The sequence below is a fragment of the Neodiprion virginianus genome, chromosome 2, assembly GCF_021901495.1.
Source record: "Neodiprion virginianus isolate iyNeoVirg1 chromosome 2, iyNeoVirg1.1, whole genome shotgun sequence".
Lineage (NCBI taxonomy): Eukaryota > Metazoa > Arthropoda > Insecta > Hymenoptera > Diprionidae > Neodiprion > Neodiprion virginianus.
In genome coordinates this window covers 17,194,048-17,212,460 of record NC_060878.1, presented here as the reverse complement: position 1 = coordinate 17,212,460, position 18,413 = coordinate 17,194,048, and the positions used below count along the sequence as shown (strand labels likewise).

The following is an 18,413-nucleotide window of genomic DNA, read 5'->3' as shown; positions in this document are numbered from 1 at the left end:
AGACGAGGGGTGATCAGAAGAGTGGAGATTGGTCTCCCAGTATTAACGGGGGATTGTTCTGCAAGTTATTGTTTTGTTCCCCAATTTTGACATCATCAGAATGATTTACACTGTAATATTAACTGTTGTTCTTCTTCTCCTTTTGTTTTTGGATATCTAGTGAACCCTCTTTGCTAACGGAACATTGATTGTTGTACAATGGAGCTGCAAAAACTTTGTCAACCAATCAATGATGTCGGTGTGGGTTTTTGTGAGTATACGTTTTCTGTTAACTGCTATTCTTTGTCCTCCTTAGTTTCGTGTTCAAGATAATTTCGTTAGTCCTTGTTACTCATCGTTTTTATTCATTTCATTTTCATCGGCACTAATTGCTGACTTCTGGAGCACTGCACCGTAACGAATCTACTCTGGAAATACCTTCTACCGTGTCTGTTATTCATTTATTTACAATATTATGTAAAGAAAAGAATCTGTTCACAATAAACAGTTTTTACTTACCTACCTTTGTTTGTCCAGACTCCTACTTGTTAATGACATTTCACATTGAATTTCATATTTCTTTTTTCAATAAACAACACCTAAGTATCATTTGATGTTTACTTTTCCGTTATATTCTTTATTGTGTCGGTTAAATATCTTCCAATACCGACCACAGTATTGCTGAACGATACTACTCTTCTCAGACAATTCACGCTACATAAAAATAAACAGCCGCATAACTTCAATCCACGACTTCACGCGGGATCTTTGCACCTTTTGATTCATTTATTGTACGTTGGCGCCTTGCTTAGCAGAGGAAGATATCGCCGCAGGGCGATTTCACCGACCAATGAGATCAAGTTACTTGGCGCATGCGCGATGTATGTATAGTTTCTAGAGATTGTCCAGGTATAACCTCCAGACGTGCCAATATGTGCTACAAAAATTAACGTGTTCATAAACACATCGGCCACTCACTTTCGTCATTTTCACTCGACTCGAGAACCGTAATAAGCCCCCTGGTCCACACATGCGCTAGAAGTGGAAGGGCTCAAAGTGCACTTCCATTAAAGCCGATGTGTAACCGGGTTTGTATGAACTTTAAGCGCCTCCCACCTCAAGAATTTCTCAAGCTCAATTTTCAGCGAGAAGTAATGCCAACCGTACCGACATGACGAGATATATTGAAATCTCGCCTGTTTTGAACCCGTCCTTTGTTCTCTGTGCTTTGTTCTTTTCGGTCGGCATTCTGCCATAACCCAGTTTGGTATATATTTATTACTTCAACGATCAATCACATGAAAATATAATACATGTCGAAGTATCACTAGGGTTTGCAACAAACAAGATGCGTTTTGAAATACAGATGAGAGATATGTCGAGTATAAACTATTCAAAAAATGGAAAATAAAAGATTTAGATAGGTGATTATCAATTGTTGAATAAAATTACGCAGAATATTACATTATATTGCTCCATATATTGTAGTACCGTGGTTATAAACACAATCTGACAGTACGTCAAGATTCTTCTCGTTACTCCGTTTGATGGCTACAAGGCTAGAACTAACCTTCCGCTTGCCACACGGTGTTCACATTAAACCCCATCACGGTTGCAGGCCTACCAACCCGATGTAAATTTTTGACTATAAAGTATTGCGTGTAGCCGAGTACACACTTCATCCCAAACAGACTTAATACATACCGACTTTGCGGCCCCCCCCCCCTCACAGTGTGTGTGTGTGTGAGTGTGTGTGTGTGTAGACCAGGCATCAATGGTGGCAGTGGGGCCCGAAACTACTATGCACGGATGACTCCATGTGTAGGAGTTTAAACGTTCTCGAGTCCACGATGCAATAAACGTCACGAAATTCGTGATTCAGGCATCACAGCACCGGCCGCGTTCGCCAGTACGATGTACCTCACATCGATCCCCTACATCCCTCCTACTCCGACCGAGTCTGTGGATACCGCTTACTAATATTAATTCAACTACAGCCACGTAGAAGTGCTTTCACTCATTATTCGCTGGTATGTGTCATGACCTGACACGTCGCTGACTGCGACTGACCTAACTGGGGCACCACGGTGTGCACCAAAGTTTCTTACGTGGCACATCCATATATAGGAGTAGCCGGCGATACCAGTGTCGCGGGCTCTAGGTAGCACCTAGCGGTCACGTACAGAACTTAAACAACCGGGTACATGTGTTTGCCACTAGATGGCAGCAGCAAGTTGATTTTGGGTGAAACTTGGAATTGATACGGCATCTATTGACGCGATTGGAAAACAATTCGATACTCCACTATACAAATATAAAAATATCAAAACGACCTATCGATTTTACTTACACTAGTAACAGTGCCACGCGCATGCTTATCAATTTCTACTTTTTAATTTTTACTTTAACACAAATCAATAATGCTTGCAAACATATACGTTTAAAATAACAGTGTCTTATTTATAATCAGTTTATGTAAATTGTTTCCAGCATGAAAAAATTGATTAGTTTGCTGTGCTCATGTCTGACATTACGTGATCATAGGTTAAGATTTTTTAAATATTAGCCCTGCAACCCTATTGATCTTTGATTTTAAAAAATTCATTTCTAAGTTTCATGTATAAAAGCCCAAATTTGCCGGAAAGACTTTCTTATACGTAATTTTTTTACAATTTTTGAATTCCGTTCTTAATTTAGAACCCCAAATTTTTCTTATCAATTATTTCAGTTTATCATCTTTCATTTTATAATTTAATTATACATTACATTTCATAGGATTTAATTTTGCATATAAATCCGCATGTTTGTTTTCAACAAAATTATTGTCACATTGTGCACGTAAGTAGATTCGTAACGCATCCTGAAAACCGAACTCTGAAAAATACGATCTACAAATGTCAGTAATTCAAAAAATCTTTCCTTTCGTTAAGTTGTGAGATTTATTTACTGTCATTGCAAATACTTATTCAACTAGAAATTGTGTCCTTTTGAAAGTGAAAATATATACATCTTCGCAACATGATATAATGCGATTCAGAAAGACCATCCTCTCAAAAAGCACCTCTGGTGCAAAAACCTTTGATGAAACTCCAAGAACTAAAATTAAATTAATACGTGAAACTTGGCAGGCGTCTTTCAAGGAATGATGCATGCATGAAACGTTAATGATAGAATTTATTTATTCAAGGTATTTTTACAAAAAAAGCCTGCTAAGTACCACTTACTAATTTAATTTTTTTTTTCTGGAATTTCATTAATGTATAAGTAATTATGTTTTTTATTCCAACTTAATTATCGTTTGTAGTTGAATGAGTTTAGGGTCAGTCCTGCCAGTGTGGCAGCAGCGTGATTACAGAGAAACGTGAAAGCTAAGGGTTAAGTTTCAATCATGCTTTTATTGTGAATTGACAGACATGTACTTGGCATTAGTATGTGATTTGAATCTTTATTGGTATGAAGCGAATACATGCACACATTTTTGATCAGGGAAGGTATTTTTGTGGGTCATAACCATATTTTTAATGTACTTGGCGAAAGATTTTTGCACCAGAGGTGCTTTTCAGGGGAATATCACTTTTTTTTGTAAAAAGTTATTCGTTACCTGTTCTTGTGTGTATAAACTACTGTAACGTACTTTAACGCTACGGAAAATAAATATGGATCCGCGAGTTTAATTATCAAGTCAAAAAAAATCAAGAGCGTGAATAAAATATCGTGATAAATGCTTTTAATGCAAGATACGTGTTTCTCGTTTAAAGTCTGAAACAAGACTGTTTTTACAATAATGTTGGTTGACGCAGCAACCTTATTCTTTTTAAAAGACATAAGAGGTTTATAAACGTCTTTTATCAATGCTGACTACTAGATCATTAAAGAGGGGGCAAAACGGGTGATTTTACCCTTTGTAACACTACTCCCCCCCGAGGAAAAGAGTCGTCCCGACTCGGGAAAGATAAAACAATTATAAAAGTGATCTCGCAGTCAGTGCTCAAAGGTGAGTTGGAGCTGTGGCTCTAAAAATATAAGGACTCCCTTTTTTTACTATCTGGCATTTGCCCTCAGTCTCAAGGTAAACCACAGAAAACCTTGAGCAGATAGTTGAGCGTTAAATAATTTCAAAAATTTATGTGCCTAGTTTTTACAAAGGTAAGTGTTATCTGAGTAAGAATTTCTTCTCTGCATGCACGATGTAAGGAGACTGTAGTGTGTAGATGTTTATGTTTACCCTTTTCAATCCTTTGCTTCCGATGAGAAGCCCGTAAGACGGCAATGCCGTCTAATAAAATGAGATGCGGGTGTGCAAATCATTAATCTACGAGAGAATTTTGTTGAGAATATGTAAATTTGAACAACTGGTGAATTTTGAAAAATTAACGACGGAGCCAGGAATCAAACCTGGAATCTAGCGATGCTTTACCGGAGACTTACTCCACTAGACCACCCAGCCGCCCTGACTCTGTTGTCTTTAATTTCTCTCATAACCAGTGAGTTCAAAGTAAGTGTTATCTAGTGTCATGTATCTTCATGAATTTGAGGACATCAAAATCATCCGGATCGTCATCGAAAAGAAAATTCATTCCTCTTCAGGGAAAATAGTCCGGTGAATCAAACACAGATGAGTTCGACGAGGCGGGAAACCATAACTGGAAAAACTCTGGGTCCTAGGCAACGTAAAGGCTGATTCCCTCTGAGAAACGGCACAGGAAACAGGAAAAAGGAATGGGTGACTGAATCCAAGACTTCTTCAGAAACAGCACACCCTAGAGTTTGGAGGACAAATGTGAGTGGTGGTGTAACAATTCAAATTCACTAAGTGAATTTGGGAGAATACACGAATAAAATAAATTAAATATGTATTCAAAAGAAAAGAAACGATCTTATCTGAATCAATTCTGCATCCTTCTTCAAAATAAGACCACCAGTCATCCTCAGGAATCGGGGAAAGTTTGAATGGGAAAAGGCTGTGTCAAGTAACCTGAAAAAGTACTCACAAAAACTGACACTTAAGGTTAATAAAATGTGAAAATCAAGCAATCGCTCATCGACCTCGAAAAATAATCGTGGCTCTTTTCACATTATTAAACCAAAGCCTATCCGACACAAAATCCGATTCAAAAGAAGAAGTTTCTAGAAAGAAACAATCGATGAAAACAAATTTCAAGTTGATTAGCAACTCAGAAATAATAAATCATTATAAGAAAAGTCCTCATTGAAGACAGTCCTCATATAATTCCGTTGAACCCACTCAAAAGTACACATGAACTTGAACTCAAAAGAACACATCTCTTTAAATGCGGGGGCATTATCACACAAATGTCTCCCGGACAACATCGAAGATCTTTCTGAAAAGGAAATCTCTGATTTCCTCGATTCCAAATGGGAAGAAATGTCATGTGGCAAGTTTGAGGGATTCCAAGAAAAAGGCAGAACAGACTATTTTTGCCGATCTTGCTTCATCCTCCAGTAAGTTCATCATATCGAATAACACAAATAAATTATAAGAAACATAAAAACATTTTTTTTTTAAAACAGCTCAGAACCCGAGTTATTGGACCACAAAATATCCTTTCACCTCACGTTCCACGAGGAAAAGGCAAAATGTTGGTTCTGCGGCCAAAGTCTGTTCGTCACAAAAAGAGGGACGAGTGGATGCAACGAATGCAAAAAGGTGGAAGACGAAATTAAGAAAATTAAAAATGTTACTCGTTACTTTCTTCCTTAATTATATTGATTGTTGAAATTGGAATAAAGTTTCTTATTGAATAAATCCCTTTTTTTGAACTAAATTTTTTATTCAAGTTTATCGATCGGAGCTCCAGTTAAATCTCGTATCTGAATTAAGCACTACCAAATGGAAAATTTGGTTCACAAACGTCACATAGCACAAGACTTGATCACTGAAATCTGCACAATATCAATAGTAAATATGTAAGAATTATCTTCTATCTCGCGAACTTTCACCTCGAAGTAACCACCATTTAATTACATGAAAATCAACACGCATAAAACTGTGCTGTTAAATTGGTATCACTATAATTTTGCCAACAGACTCGACTTCAAATTCTGAATAAATAAAAATTTCAAATCTTCCTAAGGCGATATTATAAAACTACTTTTGATGCACCTTCAAGTTGTAAGAAGAAATTTGTGGACAGATTATACGATGATGGTCGAAGGGACCACACATTTTGAAATCATCAATCGTTCACAACTAATTTCCTGGTCATTTTCGATATTAAACAATAGTTTGAATTCTACTAGATTTCAAGTGGCTGCTAAACGTTTCAAGATGTTCGGCATATTACTAATTTGCAAATATTGTCAATATTAAAGTATATGTTGAATTCCAGTGATTTCCAGTGATTTTTAACTAATTCCTCAAGTGAATGGTCCATTGATGCTGGTGTTTGATCCTGCGGTCAGTCGTTCATATTTGAAATACTAGCTGTCCATGCACACGTCACATCAATTACGACTCAGTCGTAGCTTTTAGTGTCTAAAATTTGGAAAGAATGTTCCAATATTCAGAATAAACAGAAAAAAAGATTACATAAAACAGAGGACTATTCATTTCAAACACGTTTTGACTCTAAGTTATGACTCGAAGAATATATTAAACCATGAACAGTGTTGAAGTAATTATCTGCCAGCGTTACAGTTTGCATGGTGTAGCACAAGAATTTCCAACCCTATGATGATAAAGAAATGAACAGAAACCGAAAGAAATAGACTTGAGACTAACTCGTACGAAATATAATACAACCGACCTTTCTGGGTAACGAGGCCAAAAAATGAAACACCAAGGCCAGCAAATACTTGTACGACAACTCATTCGATGAGTTGTTTTCGAAATGCGTTTTTCAATGAGATCCCAGTTTTCTGTATATTCCAAACCTTGTCCTCCGCTTTTGGCCAGTATCAACTGACTTCCGTACGTGGCGGATCTACGCTTGTTGAGTGAACCCACATGAGAGAGGCAATAGCATACTTGCATCCATCTGTCAAACAAGATATTAAATTGATGATACTTTACACGTATTTTGTGCCAAAACGTATTGCTTTGTAAATACCAGCTGCCGTGACACACTAGTGACATTCTGCAGTTTATATTGACTCTTCGTCTTTGTCCAACATGAATGTTATGACGTACGATTTGCTACGCACTTTGTGCTGTAGACTAATTTTTGCTTCTACAGTGCATGCTGAGCTAAGCGATGTACCTGGATGTACCTTATCGCTACATAACTTTTTCGTGCAAATCTAATTATATAAAAGCTGTATCTGTCACATTATGTACGTGGAAAATGCAAATGCTCATCGATATTAATAAATAAACAATTTCTGTACATTCCTGGGTATAAACAGGTAGATAGAAAACAATAAATGAAGCAGACTTTGATTTATATTCATTTTGAGATTATTATGCACTTTTAAAAACCTTACATGAATGAAATTATCAAATTTTGACCAACATGATACTCTAGAAGATATAAATGACATCTTTCGAAAGCAATGTTCAAAGTGCCCACCACTTTGAAAAAGGTTTCACCAAAAGATTTCAAAACTGCACACGCACACTTGGGCTTTTCGTTTTTCATAACTTTTTCAAATTCTATTTAAACACGGTTAAAAATTTCTGTATGAAACTTCCTACACTGTATTCAAAGCTTTATTCGGATACAGAACAGTAAATTCGTCATACATTTACTGTTTATTCAATTTATAAATACAATAAATTTACTCCGCAATTGAGTAAATTCAAATTACTTTTCCTATAAATTTTAGTAAAATCAACAATTTTTATTATAAATTTAACAAAAATACATAGTAATTTACGTCACTGTACTGAATTTGTAAAGTAACCTGATTTCGTAAATTATCAATTCTTTTGTATAGTAAATGTGCAGTAAATTCACAATCATTTTTAACAGTGTACGCATCGGAAATGATTTTTTTATTTTTCTATTGCCTACTTTATTGTTTCGTTGAATTCATGTCAGAACTTTGTACTGTTCGCTACGGCTAAACAAAACGTTGAGTCAAAAGTAACCACATCTGATTCATTACACTACGAACAAGTTCGCGCTACCAAATCCTTCAAAGCTCTCCACAGCCGTTCGGATGAATCTCACCATGAGTGTCTTACCTGAAACTGCTTGCGTAAGCAGCCCCTAGAAGTTTGGCCAGAGTTAACATAAAAACCCTGTAGTACTTTGAAAATGCAAAATCCCAAATTGCACTAGTGTCCTATTTTTTCCGATAAAATGAGAATTTTTTTGAGTTTTCGTAAAAATAAAACTGTGTAATCAATTACTTCCAAATTTTCATGGAGTGGTTACTACGGGTCAAGAAATATTGAATAAACTACAATTCTAAACAGGACCCTCTTAGTAACTGAAACGTTAATTGAGACGTTGGGTTTTTACCCAAGAAAAGAAAAGAGAAATTCATAACGATCTTTGATCCGAAAGCTTAAGGGAAAAAGTAATTTTATACATATTACATACATTGGGTATACATATAAATAAAGCATAAATCTTTCTAGATGTAAGGTAATTTCTTTTTATTCCAATCCTTTGGCATATGATCATATTGGTGAAACTACAACGTTTAACAATGAGTAAAAAATTACTTTACGTGTTTCAGTCGGATTGTTGTTTGGGTAAACAATAAAAATATGTTTTCTTTAATTCATACTCAGGTAATCAAACAGGATTACTTATATCTGTAGTATCTGGCGTAATTGAAGGACGATCTTGAGTCAATTGGGTTACAGGTGACAAGAGCATCGCCTCGTGTGCCGTCTGGACATGTGCACACAGCGATGTGTCGTCTCGGACTGCAAGTGGCACTCGGTCCGCACTGTCTTCCTGTGCAAGGATTCTGGCAAGAGAAGTCGATGCAGGCTCGATTATCAGGGCATTCATTGTCGGATAAACACTCTCCCCGCTGACAGCTGATCAATGCATTTCCAATGTACCCTGTAGGGCACGTGCACACTGGCCTTTCTTTGCCAGTGTTATCATGACCCGGCGTACAAACTGCGTTAATTCCACAAGGATTCGGCTGGCACAAGTCAACTGAGGATGAAAGTTACAGTATTACATGAAAGAATCACTCAACGAAGTAGAACCCTAAAAAATATAAAACGTCGATACATGTATTTGCGTAAAATTCAACATGGCAATAGTTTCCATAGTGGAGGAACTCAATTCCACGGTTTTAGAACCAGCAACGAGTGAAATAATTTTTCACAGTACTATTGTCCAGCACTTCAATGCCAGGAGAAGTAAACTACCAGATGCAAAATATCAAGAATACAAGTGTAACGCAGTGAATAAAGATATGACTGGTAGGTAATCCATTCAAAATCGCGTTCTGTTCATTTTTGAACACTGATCATGTTTCCATAAGAAATAGATTCAGCGCGTAATGCCAGAATTATATGTCAAATCTTATACTCACGAGGTTCGAATGGTCTACAGCTGACGAAGGGATCACCAGTCATGTCCTTGGGGCAGCTACAGATCGGAGTTATGTCACGAAGTTGACAGTTGGCGTTGATACCGCACACCCCTTCGCAAGGATTGGCACATTTTTGGTTAAGGCAAGCCGGCTTACTTTGCGGACAATCCGAATGATACGTGCATTCTGGGCGACAGGCGACGTACGGGCTTCCCAACCAATTCTGTATCAACAAAGTTTACAGTGTAAACGTTTATCAAGACAAAATGGAACACTTTTCAACTGCCGCATAAATGAAGTTGGCATTTATTTGCAACTTTACGTTATTGACAAAGTATAGCAGGTTCCGATAGACGGTAAATGTATACCATAGGCATATAAGAATAGCCCGTTGGTGAATGCGATAGCGGGATAGAAAGAGAAAGCTGCATATGGGCCCATCCTTCCTATCCTTGTCTAATCGCGCGCATGCATTCTCTTGCAGTGTAGTATGCTAGCATACACGACTCGCGTGTCCCACGCATGCGCGATTAGACAAGGATAGAGAGGGGCCTACAGGCAGCTTTCTCTTTCTACCGCGCTTTCGCCTTCTCAGCCCGCTCACGCGGTCTATTCTTTTATGTCTATGATGTACACCGTGCGTATTCTGTGAACTGTCACGACTAGAACGGGCGCTGCGCCTGCGAGTAGGCAACTACAGTTACATCTGATCTATTCGCGTCTGTAATTGCTGAATTAGCATTTACGGGTCCCACTGATACTATCCTACAGCCACGAACAAATCAGATGTAATCTTAGTTGCCTATCTGCAGGCGCAGCGCCTACGCGTCATAAGCATAAAGGTACAAGGATAGGAGTAGGTAAAGCGACTCCAAAAGTGACCGGCCTGTTGAAAGAGCGAGAGAATGTAAGACCACCACCCTTCGCGCTGTAGCATGTGTCATTAAAGCGAGAGGGGTAGCCACCGTCCATCTTCTTTCTCTTTCCAGTAGGAAGACACCCCATTTGCACGAGAACCTATCGCTTCCCTATCCTATTATTACACCTCTGTGGTCATGACAGTTAATCAAATGCGCACGGTATAATGTATATCTGTGCATACCAAACAGTCATTATAGAGCATCCATATCAGAGGAAATTTTCCATGTGTAAGAAAAATTCCAGGCCATGATTATTACTCGTATAATGTATGAATTGATTCATAATTTAGTCACGAATACCGCACTTGCACAGGTGGTATAGGAATTTTTCAGTACAGATTGTTTTGCGGATTGTCCCGGGAAATTGATGAAAGGCTGAGACGTACATACATAAGAACAAAGAAGGATCAGACTTGGGGAGGTAGTTATTCAATATATTACAGTCCAGACAAATGATTGACTCACGTTGGGGCAAGTACACTTGGGCCGATGATTGATTACTTCGCAGTTGGCTCCGTCCCCACATTGGCATGGATTCTCGCACTTGAAATTACTTGAGCAAGCTAAATGGTTCGAACACTCTGCGTCGCTCTCGCACTCGTGCCGACATCCAGACAACGGGGATCCCTGATATCCCGGTAAGCAAGTGCATCTTGGAACCTCATTGATCACCTCGCACTTCGTGTTTAGACCACATGGACTGGGCTTGCACGCAGCCTCTGAATACGAGAAAATCAGTACATTCAATGCACAAAATCGATCTATTACGATATACCTGGCTGAAATATCATAATGTGCGCATGACTGAGCCACCCTACAAAAAAAATCCGACAGGATTTTGTGTCCGACTTGTGTCCGACATTTGTAGCGGATCTGTGTCGAATCCGACAGAGATCTGTCGGATTTTTTATGTAGGAGAGGTTCATCGCGACGCGGGAATAGAAACCGGACACGTTCTGAAATAAAATTTTGGTCATCAAGCCGCAAACCGAGTTCATTTACGACAGAGCCGAATAGGATTCGTTCACATTTTCTATCCTTGTCTCTCGCCTGGAGGATAACTTCGGATTTTGTGTTGGATCTGTGTCGAATCCGACAGAAGTCTGTCGGATTTTTTATGTAGGGCATACAACGTTGAAGAAACTAATCACATTAAGTCGGTTCACGGTAAAGAACCAAATGGAAATTCGATAGTATTTAAAACATTTAATTTTAAATACTACTGTTTTCGAGATCTAGATTTTCCGTTCCAAGATGTCGTCCCTTAATATATTTCACACAGTTTCATTGTTCAGTTCAAGGGGTAAGCCCGAGGGGGTATTAACCATTAATTGGGTTACAAGCGATTGCAGTAATTTCCATGTTTTCATGCGATTTCAATTGTGCTTTCACGCCACTTTAAAGTGACTGCTTCCCAAAGTGATTTAATATTTTAACAAGTGAATACCTCCTCGGGTAAAGCACTCATCAGTATGTGTGTTCACCAGATCGCAAGACTGCGTAGTAATATAAAGGTTTCACAAGTTTTCATAAGATTTTAGAGAATTTTAAAGGATTTCTAAGATTTCATCTAATTTCAAAATTTTCCGACATTATTTATATTTCAAATCATTTCAAGGAATTTCAGCCATTCAAATGATGTCATAAAATTTTATGAGTCCAAGTGTACACCGTATTTCAGTGGTGTCCAACCCCTCAGTTCGACTTTGTTAACTTACAGTAATGCTCAAGCTCCTCGTCATCAATACTAAACATCTGTGAATTATGAATTTCGACTTACGAGGATCGGCGATGCGACACGACGTGTAAGGATCACCGGTGTATCGGGCAAGACAAGTACATGTGGGAACGTGGTCCCTGGTGTGACATTCTGCATTTAGACCGCAGAAACCGGGACACGGATCGATACATTTGTTGTTCAAACAAGCTCGGCTCCCCAAGCAATCTTCATTAACTGAGCGATTTTGAAGTACAGAAAATCATTGTTGTTATTATTGCTATTACGAAATAGAGGTGAAAGAAAAAAGTAAGACAAATTTGATGAAATTTACTCGTATTTGGTAGAGCAATTTCAGTAATTTCTTAACGGATTAATAGATATGCTGCTTACTTTGGCACTCAACCCGTACGCATTGGACGAGAGGATCCCCCATGTGGAGGTTGAGGCAAGAACAAACCGGGCGGCCTTCGCTGATCGTACACTTTGCGTTCGTTCCGCAAGTGTAGGTGTCGCAACCTGTATAACGTACAGAGGAGAAATTTTAATCGCGAGTAGATTATTTTTCTAGCATCAAAGAGCCGTGCTACTTAGTTTTTGTCAATCCAAAGTATTTAAAAGTCAATGGAGAGCTTGCTATGATTTGATTGCAGATTTCGCCAGGTTCTCGAAATTTCATTATATTATTATGATATAACTATCTATGTGATGCTGTAGAGATCATTTTAAGTATTCCGGATAGTTTTTGAGAATTCTCGGTTTGAAAAGGCTATGAGACTGCGCAAACAGTTGGTTATGGGTGACTTACTGCTTTGACAGAATTTAAGAGTAACGTAAATTCTTTTTCCTAAATTCTAAACTCGACACGCTAGTTTCCTAGAAATGCGCGTGATTTGTTCTACAAATAGCAAAGCCGAATATGTCGAATAACAATTTGTTAATAAAAAAGAAAGTGCGAAATTTTGGATATTTGAATACTTGAATTGTGACAAATGACGATTTTGGATCTAGGAACCCCATCTAGGGTCTTTTAGAAACTTTGATAAAAGATTGAAACTAGTCCCAACTTTTGCTAATAAGTTATAATACGTGCAGATTGTGAGAGGATATGAGGATGCGTGGTAAAAATAAAGTAAATAAGTGTTACCCGAAACGTATCTGGGTAGGTAATTGGAAATGTAGGAAACACCAGCTTGGCTGAGAATTCGTTGTTGCCTACCCTGTCCATTCGCAAATCCAGCGAACAGCGTCGCTAGCAGAACTGCAATCTGCATATACTCCATTTTTCCTAAGCTCCTCTGCGATCCGACGAAACATTGGAAAAAAACAAATATACACGTTATATGTTAGTCGCCGTGTAATTCAAATTGTGCTTCATCGTTTTGCTTCGCTTCTGTCGAACATATCTACACCAGTAAACAGTGTTAAAAAATATTTCCAAATCTTACACTGGTTAAAAGTTACTTTATTTTGCTAAAAATCTTGTAACCGTGTTTGTGATTTTTTCTCAAAATCGTATAAAAAATATCATTCATTATAGACATTTGATTTGACTGCTTTTTGGATATACAAACTAATTGAAATAATAAGATTGCTGAAGTGTGTTGACAGATACCACGACACTGAAACGCCAGAATAATTATACCAAAACAAAGCCCACTACGGAGTTGTTTACATCTTTTTTGAAGCGAGTATAATTGTACGCGGGATACGCACGCGTTATTAGCAAATCCTTCTACGTTCAGTGACTGTTACACCGTGTCGGTTTTCTCGCGATTACGTCAACGGTGACATCACCTAGAGCAGAATTTACGATCAGCGAACGGCCGAAATTTCATTCCGAACACACTTGCATGACTCTCGCTTTTTCCAGAGAAGTTGAAAGTTACCAAGAAGTTCCGCTGCATACCATGTTTGTACCTCACGCCAGGTCAACTACCCAACGTTTAGTTTCTCGAGTTCTCCAATATTTTAAAGTTCATGGAATTTGGCATAAATTTGTATCAAATATATGCATAATTGAGTTAGAAAAACCCAGGAGTTAAGTAACGAAGATCGCATTTCTTTTCGCGCATTTTTAATTTATACATATCTTTCGCTATGCCTTTGCACCAAGAGAATATCTGCTATGAAAATTATACCTTCACTTTTGCTCATTAGAACAAACATAAATTCTCGATGCTACGGATTTCGCTGGTATAACGTTGAAATGACATGCAATAGAAAAATATCGATGACTTAACAATTCAGACACTGTTACAAAAATCTGATTCAAATTCAAAACTTATTGTTTCCGATTAACACCAATCATCTGTCGTACAGTCATTTCAAATTTTACATAACATTCTTATGCTATCAGCTTCCTGATCCTATTCACTTTTTTAATATCCACATGACTCAATTGTACGAGGTACACAACATTAATTTCGGAGCAAGAATTTAGAATAATTTCGATATAATTTACGAAATGATCGAATAATTATTATCATTTACGAATTGATTGGCTTGATTTTCTGTACTAACCGAAAAACTGTAACGTACGTAGAGAATATAATTTGTTATACTGTTACGATTCACGTAAGTTTTCTGCTCAATCTGGACAATAAACATTTTTCAATGGTGCAGTGTTAAAAATTTTAGGCTATCCTTGAAAAGCTTAAAGCACAGAAAGCTATAAGGCAACGCAATAGTAAAGTAGAATTTGTACTCTGATCACGCTTTCAGCCACGATGTATCAGGCGCATAATCCCGTCAGAATCATCTCCAAACGAAAGAATTACGATACAGACACAAACCAAATACAGCTAATTGTAAGGATAATCAACTTGAATTAGGTCTAAACAAAGTTTCCTTAACAATGGTAAAACAGAAACTACTTTCTAGCCATCTTACGATTTTACTTTTTTTGTAAACGATGAAACTGTATCACACATTCGATTTCTATCAATCATTGCTCATTTTGTTTGTAAATGTAGTATCAACAAGATACATGAACTTAAATTTTTATTCATCTTGCCAATTGACCGAAAGCAACTTGTGTCAAATCTGTAAGGGCTGCATACGATAAACTATACGTTAACTTCGAAATATATTTCTTTTATCAAAAATCCCTCTCAAATGATTTGTTCAGAATTCATTTACGAAGAATACTAACCTTGCTATTATTCATTAATATTGTACGATTTTTCCGAAAAATAGTCACCGCAGGTCCACTAAAATTTTTTGGTTGAGTTAACCATTTTTTAATGTATTATTAAGTAAAAAAAAAAACGGAAAAATTATAAATTAAATGGTGAAATAATCACTTGAATGTTGAAATTGAAAAAATTTGTGTCATGTTCGCTAACAGAAATTTAACAAATGACACAAATATAAAGTGAACCTGCTGAGACATTGTGTTTAGTTAAATTTTGCTAACAGTGTTTAGGATCAGAAAAATTTGCTCGATAATGTAGCCTGTCTTTCCATTCCGATGATATAGTTTTCTGACAAAACTGATCAAAATTTGATTTAATTATGAATATTTTTCCTTTATTTCTTCATTGAAAAAACATAAATTCTATAATTGTCAGTAATCATAATTCTTTTCCGTACCAAATAATTCAGTTGTATTTGTATTGAAAAACTTCATTCGACTCAAAGAAATTGCTTACATTACTTCGACGAAGTAATGAATAATATCATAAAATTGAATTTTATGAAAACAATATTTCAAACAATGCCAAACAATGATATTTTCGATACCATTACCGACAGCATCATATAACTTGACAAAATCAACAAAACTCCGACAGATTGAAGTAAATAACTTACTGCTTTTTCGAAAACGCAATGATTTGTTTCTTTGGGCCAGATGAAGGTTCCCTGCGTGAAATAAAAGTAGAATACTTGGTACAAAAATCAAAGAATATCCTCAGAACCTATTTTATGTTCTTGACACTTTTGCGACCGCGGACTTGACACCGGAATGAAACAGCAATCTACGACTTAAACAGCAAAACCACGTGTGTAAATAAGTGCGGTGTGTCTCACCTTCATGTCGACGAATTAAAATATCCTAACTCTGCCAGTCGGCGAGGAGCACTGAGTAAATTTTCAAGTAACGGAGCGCCCAAGTTAAAGCAAAGACGACGCCTCCCCTCCACATGGGATGCCATGAATCCAAGCTTCATCCTGGAGCAAAAGGCCGACGACGTCATGGAGTCAAATCAAGGCATCCGCATCCTCCGCCCTCTTCGCCCACTACGATCCTGACTCGCCTGCCTTGATGACGAACGAACGAGTTGCGAGCCTTTCGCATACTGCGAATCACCTCGCAGGTACCTTAATTGGTTTGCACCTTCGGTTGGCGCTTTGTTTGTTCTGCGCATATTAATACTTGGGCAAAAAATGGCATATTCTACCTCTTCGGCAGTCAAGCGACATGATTAATGACTCTTAATCAAGAGTCAACCATCCTTTTTTTTTTGCGAACGTGTACAATTGTACGTATACACTAAAAAAATTTTTTTTTCAAACGTACATCAAAATTTCGTTAGAGCATCTCAATTGGAATATCTCAGCCAAATATGAGCGCTTAATATTGATACTTACAATCAGAGGTGCCTATTTTATTTTTTCCATTTTCCATTTAAATAACATTTAAAAAAATAATCATTGTATAAAAATTTTCGAATTTTTTTCTCGGAAACGGCTTGAATTATAAACTATCTAAACATAGATTCATACAGGAAATTTTACGCTCTGTAAAAAAGTACTGAAATAAAATTTTTCCAACTTTTTTCTAACTACACTTAACTTTCTAACTAAACAAATATCTCGCAATAGGTAAGAATTAAGAAAATTCCATCTCAGACTAAGATTGTCAGTACTTTTCCATAGAGCCTGAAATTTCGTATATGAATCTATATTTAGATAGTTTATAAGTCAAGCTGTTTACGAAAACCAGAATTCAAAATTTTTCTGATTTTTGCGTGTCATTAAATAGAAAATGAAAAAAATTAAATAGAAACTTATAAATATTAATATTAGGAGCTCATATTTAGCCGAGATATTCTATTTGAGATGCTGTACCGAAATTTTGATGCGAGTTTGAAAAGAATTTTTTTTTTTACAACATCGGCATTTTGCAAAGGCAGGGTTGTCTAAAATTCAGTAAACCGTAATAAAACAAGACATACTGATATTTTCGAAATTTGACTTCAAAAGCATACTAAAATTACAAAATAGTGAGTTTTATTTCATTGTTCCGTTACACTAGTGTAACTTTAGAGAGTAACTTCAATGTGATTAAAAAAAAGTGTAAGATACATTTTATGCAATTTGTTTGTAATACGAAAAAGTCCAACATTCCCTTAAAATATAATCCTGAGAAGATAGAATTGTCTTCCCCGAAGTCTTGTAGGTTATAAGTTTGATAATTTTGAAAGTTCCACCAATGGGTAATTTTTATTCGTGAAGCATGAATTCGTGACGCAATTAAAATAATCTGCAAAAGGTTCGACGAGTAACAATTCTAAATAATCAAAAATTAGGAAGTCCTCATATATAAGTTCAACTATATTTATAAGAATTACACAATGAAGATGCGATCAGTTGATTCTGACAATCTTTATTTAACCCTCCGTGTGAACACTGGGTCTTTTAGGGAACAGTCATTTTCCAAATATCAATTCTTACGAACAACACTTCCAAACTTTTGAGTCTACCAATTTTTGGATAATGTAGTCAACACTTTGAGAAGAAACCCTGAATTTTTTCTTCTTCTTCGAAAAAGTGTACAGACAAAAGATGTAAAACACATGTGTTCATATGAAGGGTTAATCAATTTGCAAAATCAAATAAATCTATAATTTTTTAACACTCTTACTGAATTATCATATATTTTTTAACAAACTAAAACAAGGTTAAAATTACACAACTAAATTAATAGTATACTCTGTCGTATCAGTCGTTAAATATAATGTAGAGAAGAGTCGTGGTGTGAATGATCGATACTCCTTTTATCGTAAGGAAGTCTTTTTTTTATCAAGCAAGTATTTCCCTTAGAGATATCGACAATAAATTAACAAGAATAAAATTACGAAAAAGTAGAAACGGTATTTAATATTGTGCAAATGAACAGTAAATTACAATTAAAAAAAAAACTAAAAACAGTCGTTTCAATCTATGCTCAAAATTATGCCCGTCAACTCCAATACACTTCTCAATACGTTTTATAAAAGATGCGTGAAGTAAAGTTACTCCACCGATGCCTCTGCAAGCATTTCCAATTCGTTCCTTCATATTTTCTGCAGTGGTTCGTATGATACTGTAGACTTTTTCTTTGATGT

General features: G+C 36.6%; 1 protein-coding gene across 4 annotated transcripts; it reads right to left on the bottom strand.

Moving 5' to 3' along the window:
* Positions 1-8,527: 8,527 nt before the first annotated feature.
* LOC124299283 (neurogenic locus notch homolog protein 1) lies at positions 8,528-16,270 on the bottom strand. Of its 4 annotated transcripts, none has more exons than XM_046752399.1 (8): positions 16,114-16,246; positions 15,895-15,945; positions 13,229-13,379; positions 12,475-12,600; positions 12,145-12,318; positions 10,830-11,083; positions 9,445-9,667; positions 8,528-9,059 (listed from the first exon to the last, which is right to left on the bottom strand). In XM_046752399.1, the coding sequence occupies exons 1-8, from the start codon at positions 16,117-16,119 to the stop codon at positions 8,695-8,697; spliced, it is 1,350 nt and encodes a 449-aa protein (XP_046608355.1). In that variant the 5' UTR covers positions 16,120-16,246; the 3' UTR covers positions 8,528-8,694. The 4 variants fall into 4 exon arrangements, with proteins under 4 accessions (XP_046608355.1, XP_046608357.1, XP_046608356.1 ...); XM_046752401.1 differs by having other exon boundaries at positions 13,301-13,379; XM_046752400.1 differs by lacking the exon at positions 15,895-15,945 and having other exon boundaries at positions 16,114-16,270.
* Between the last annotated feature and the right edge of the window lie 2,143 nt (positions 16,271-18,413).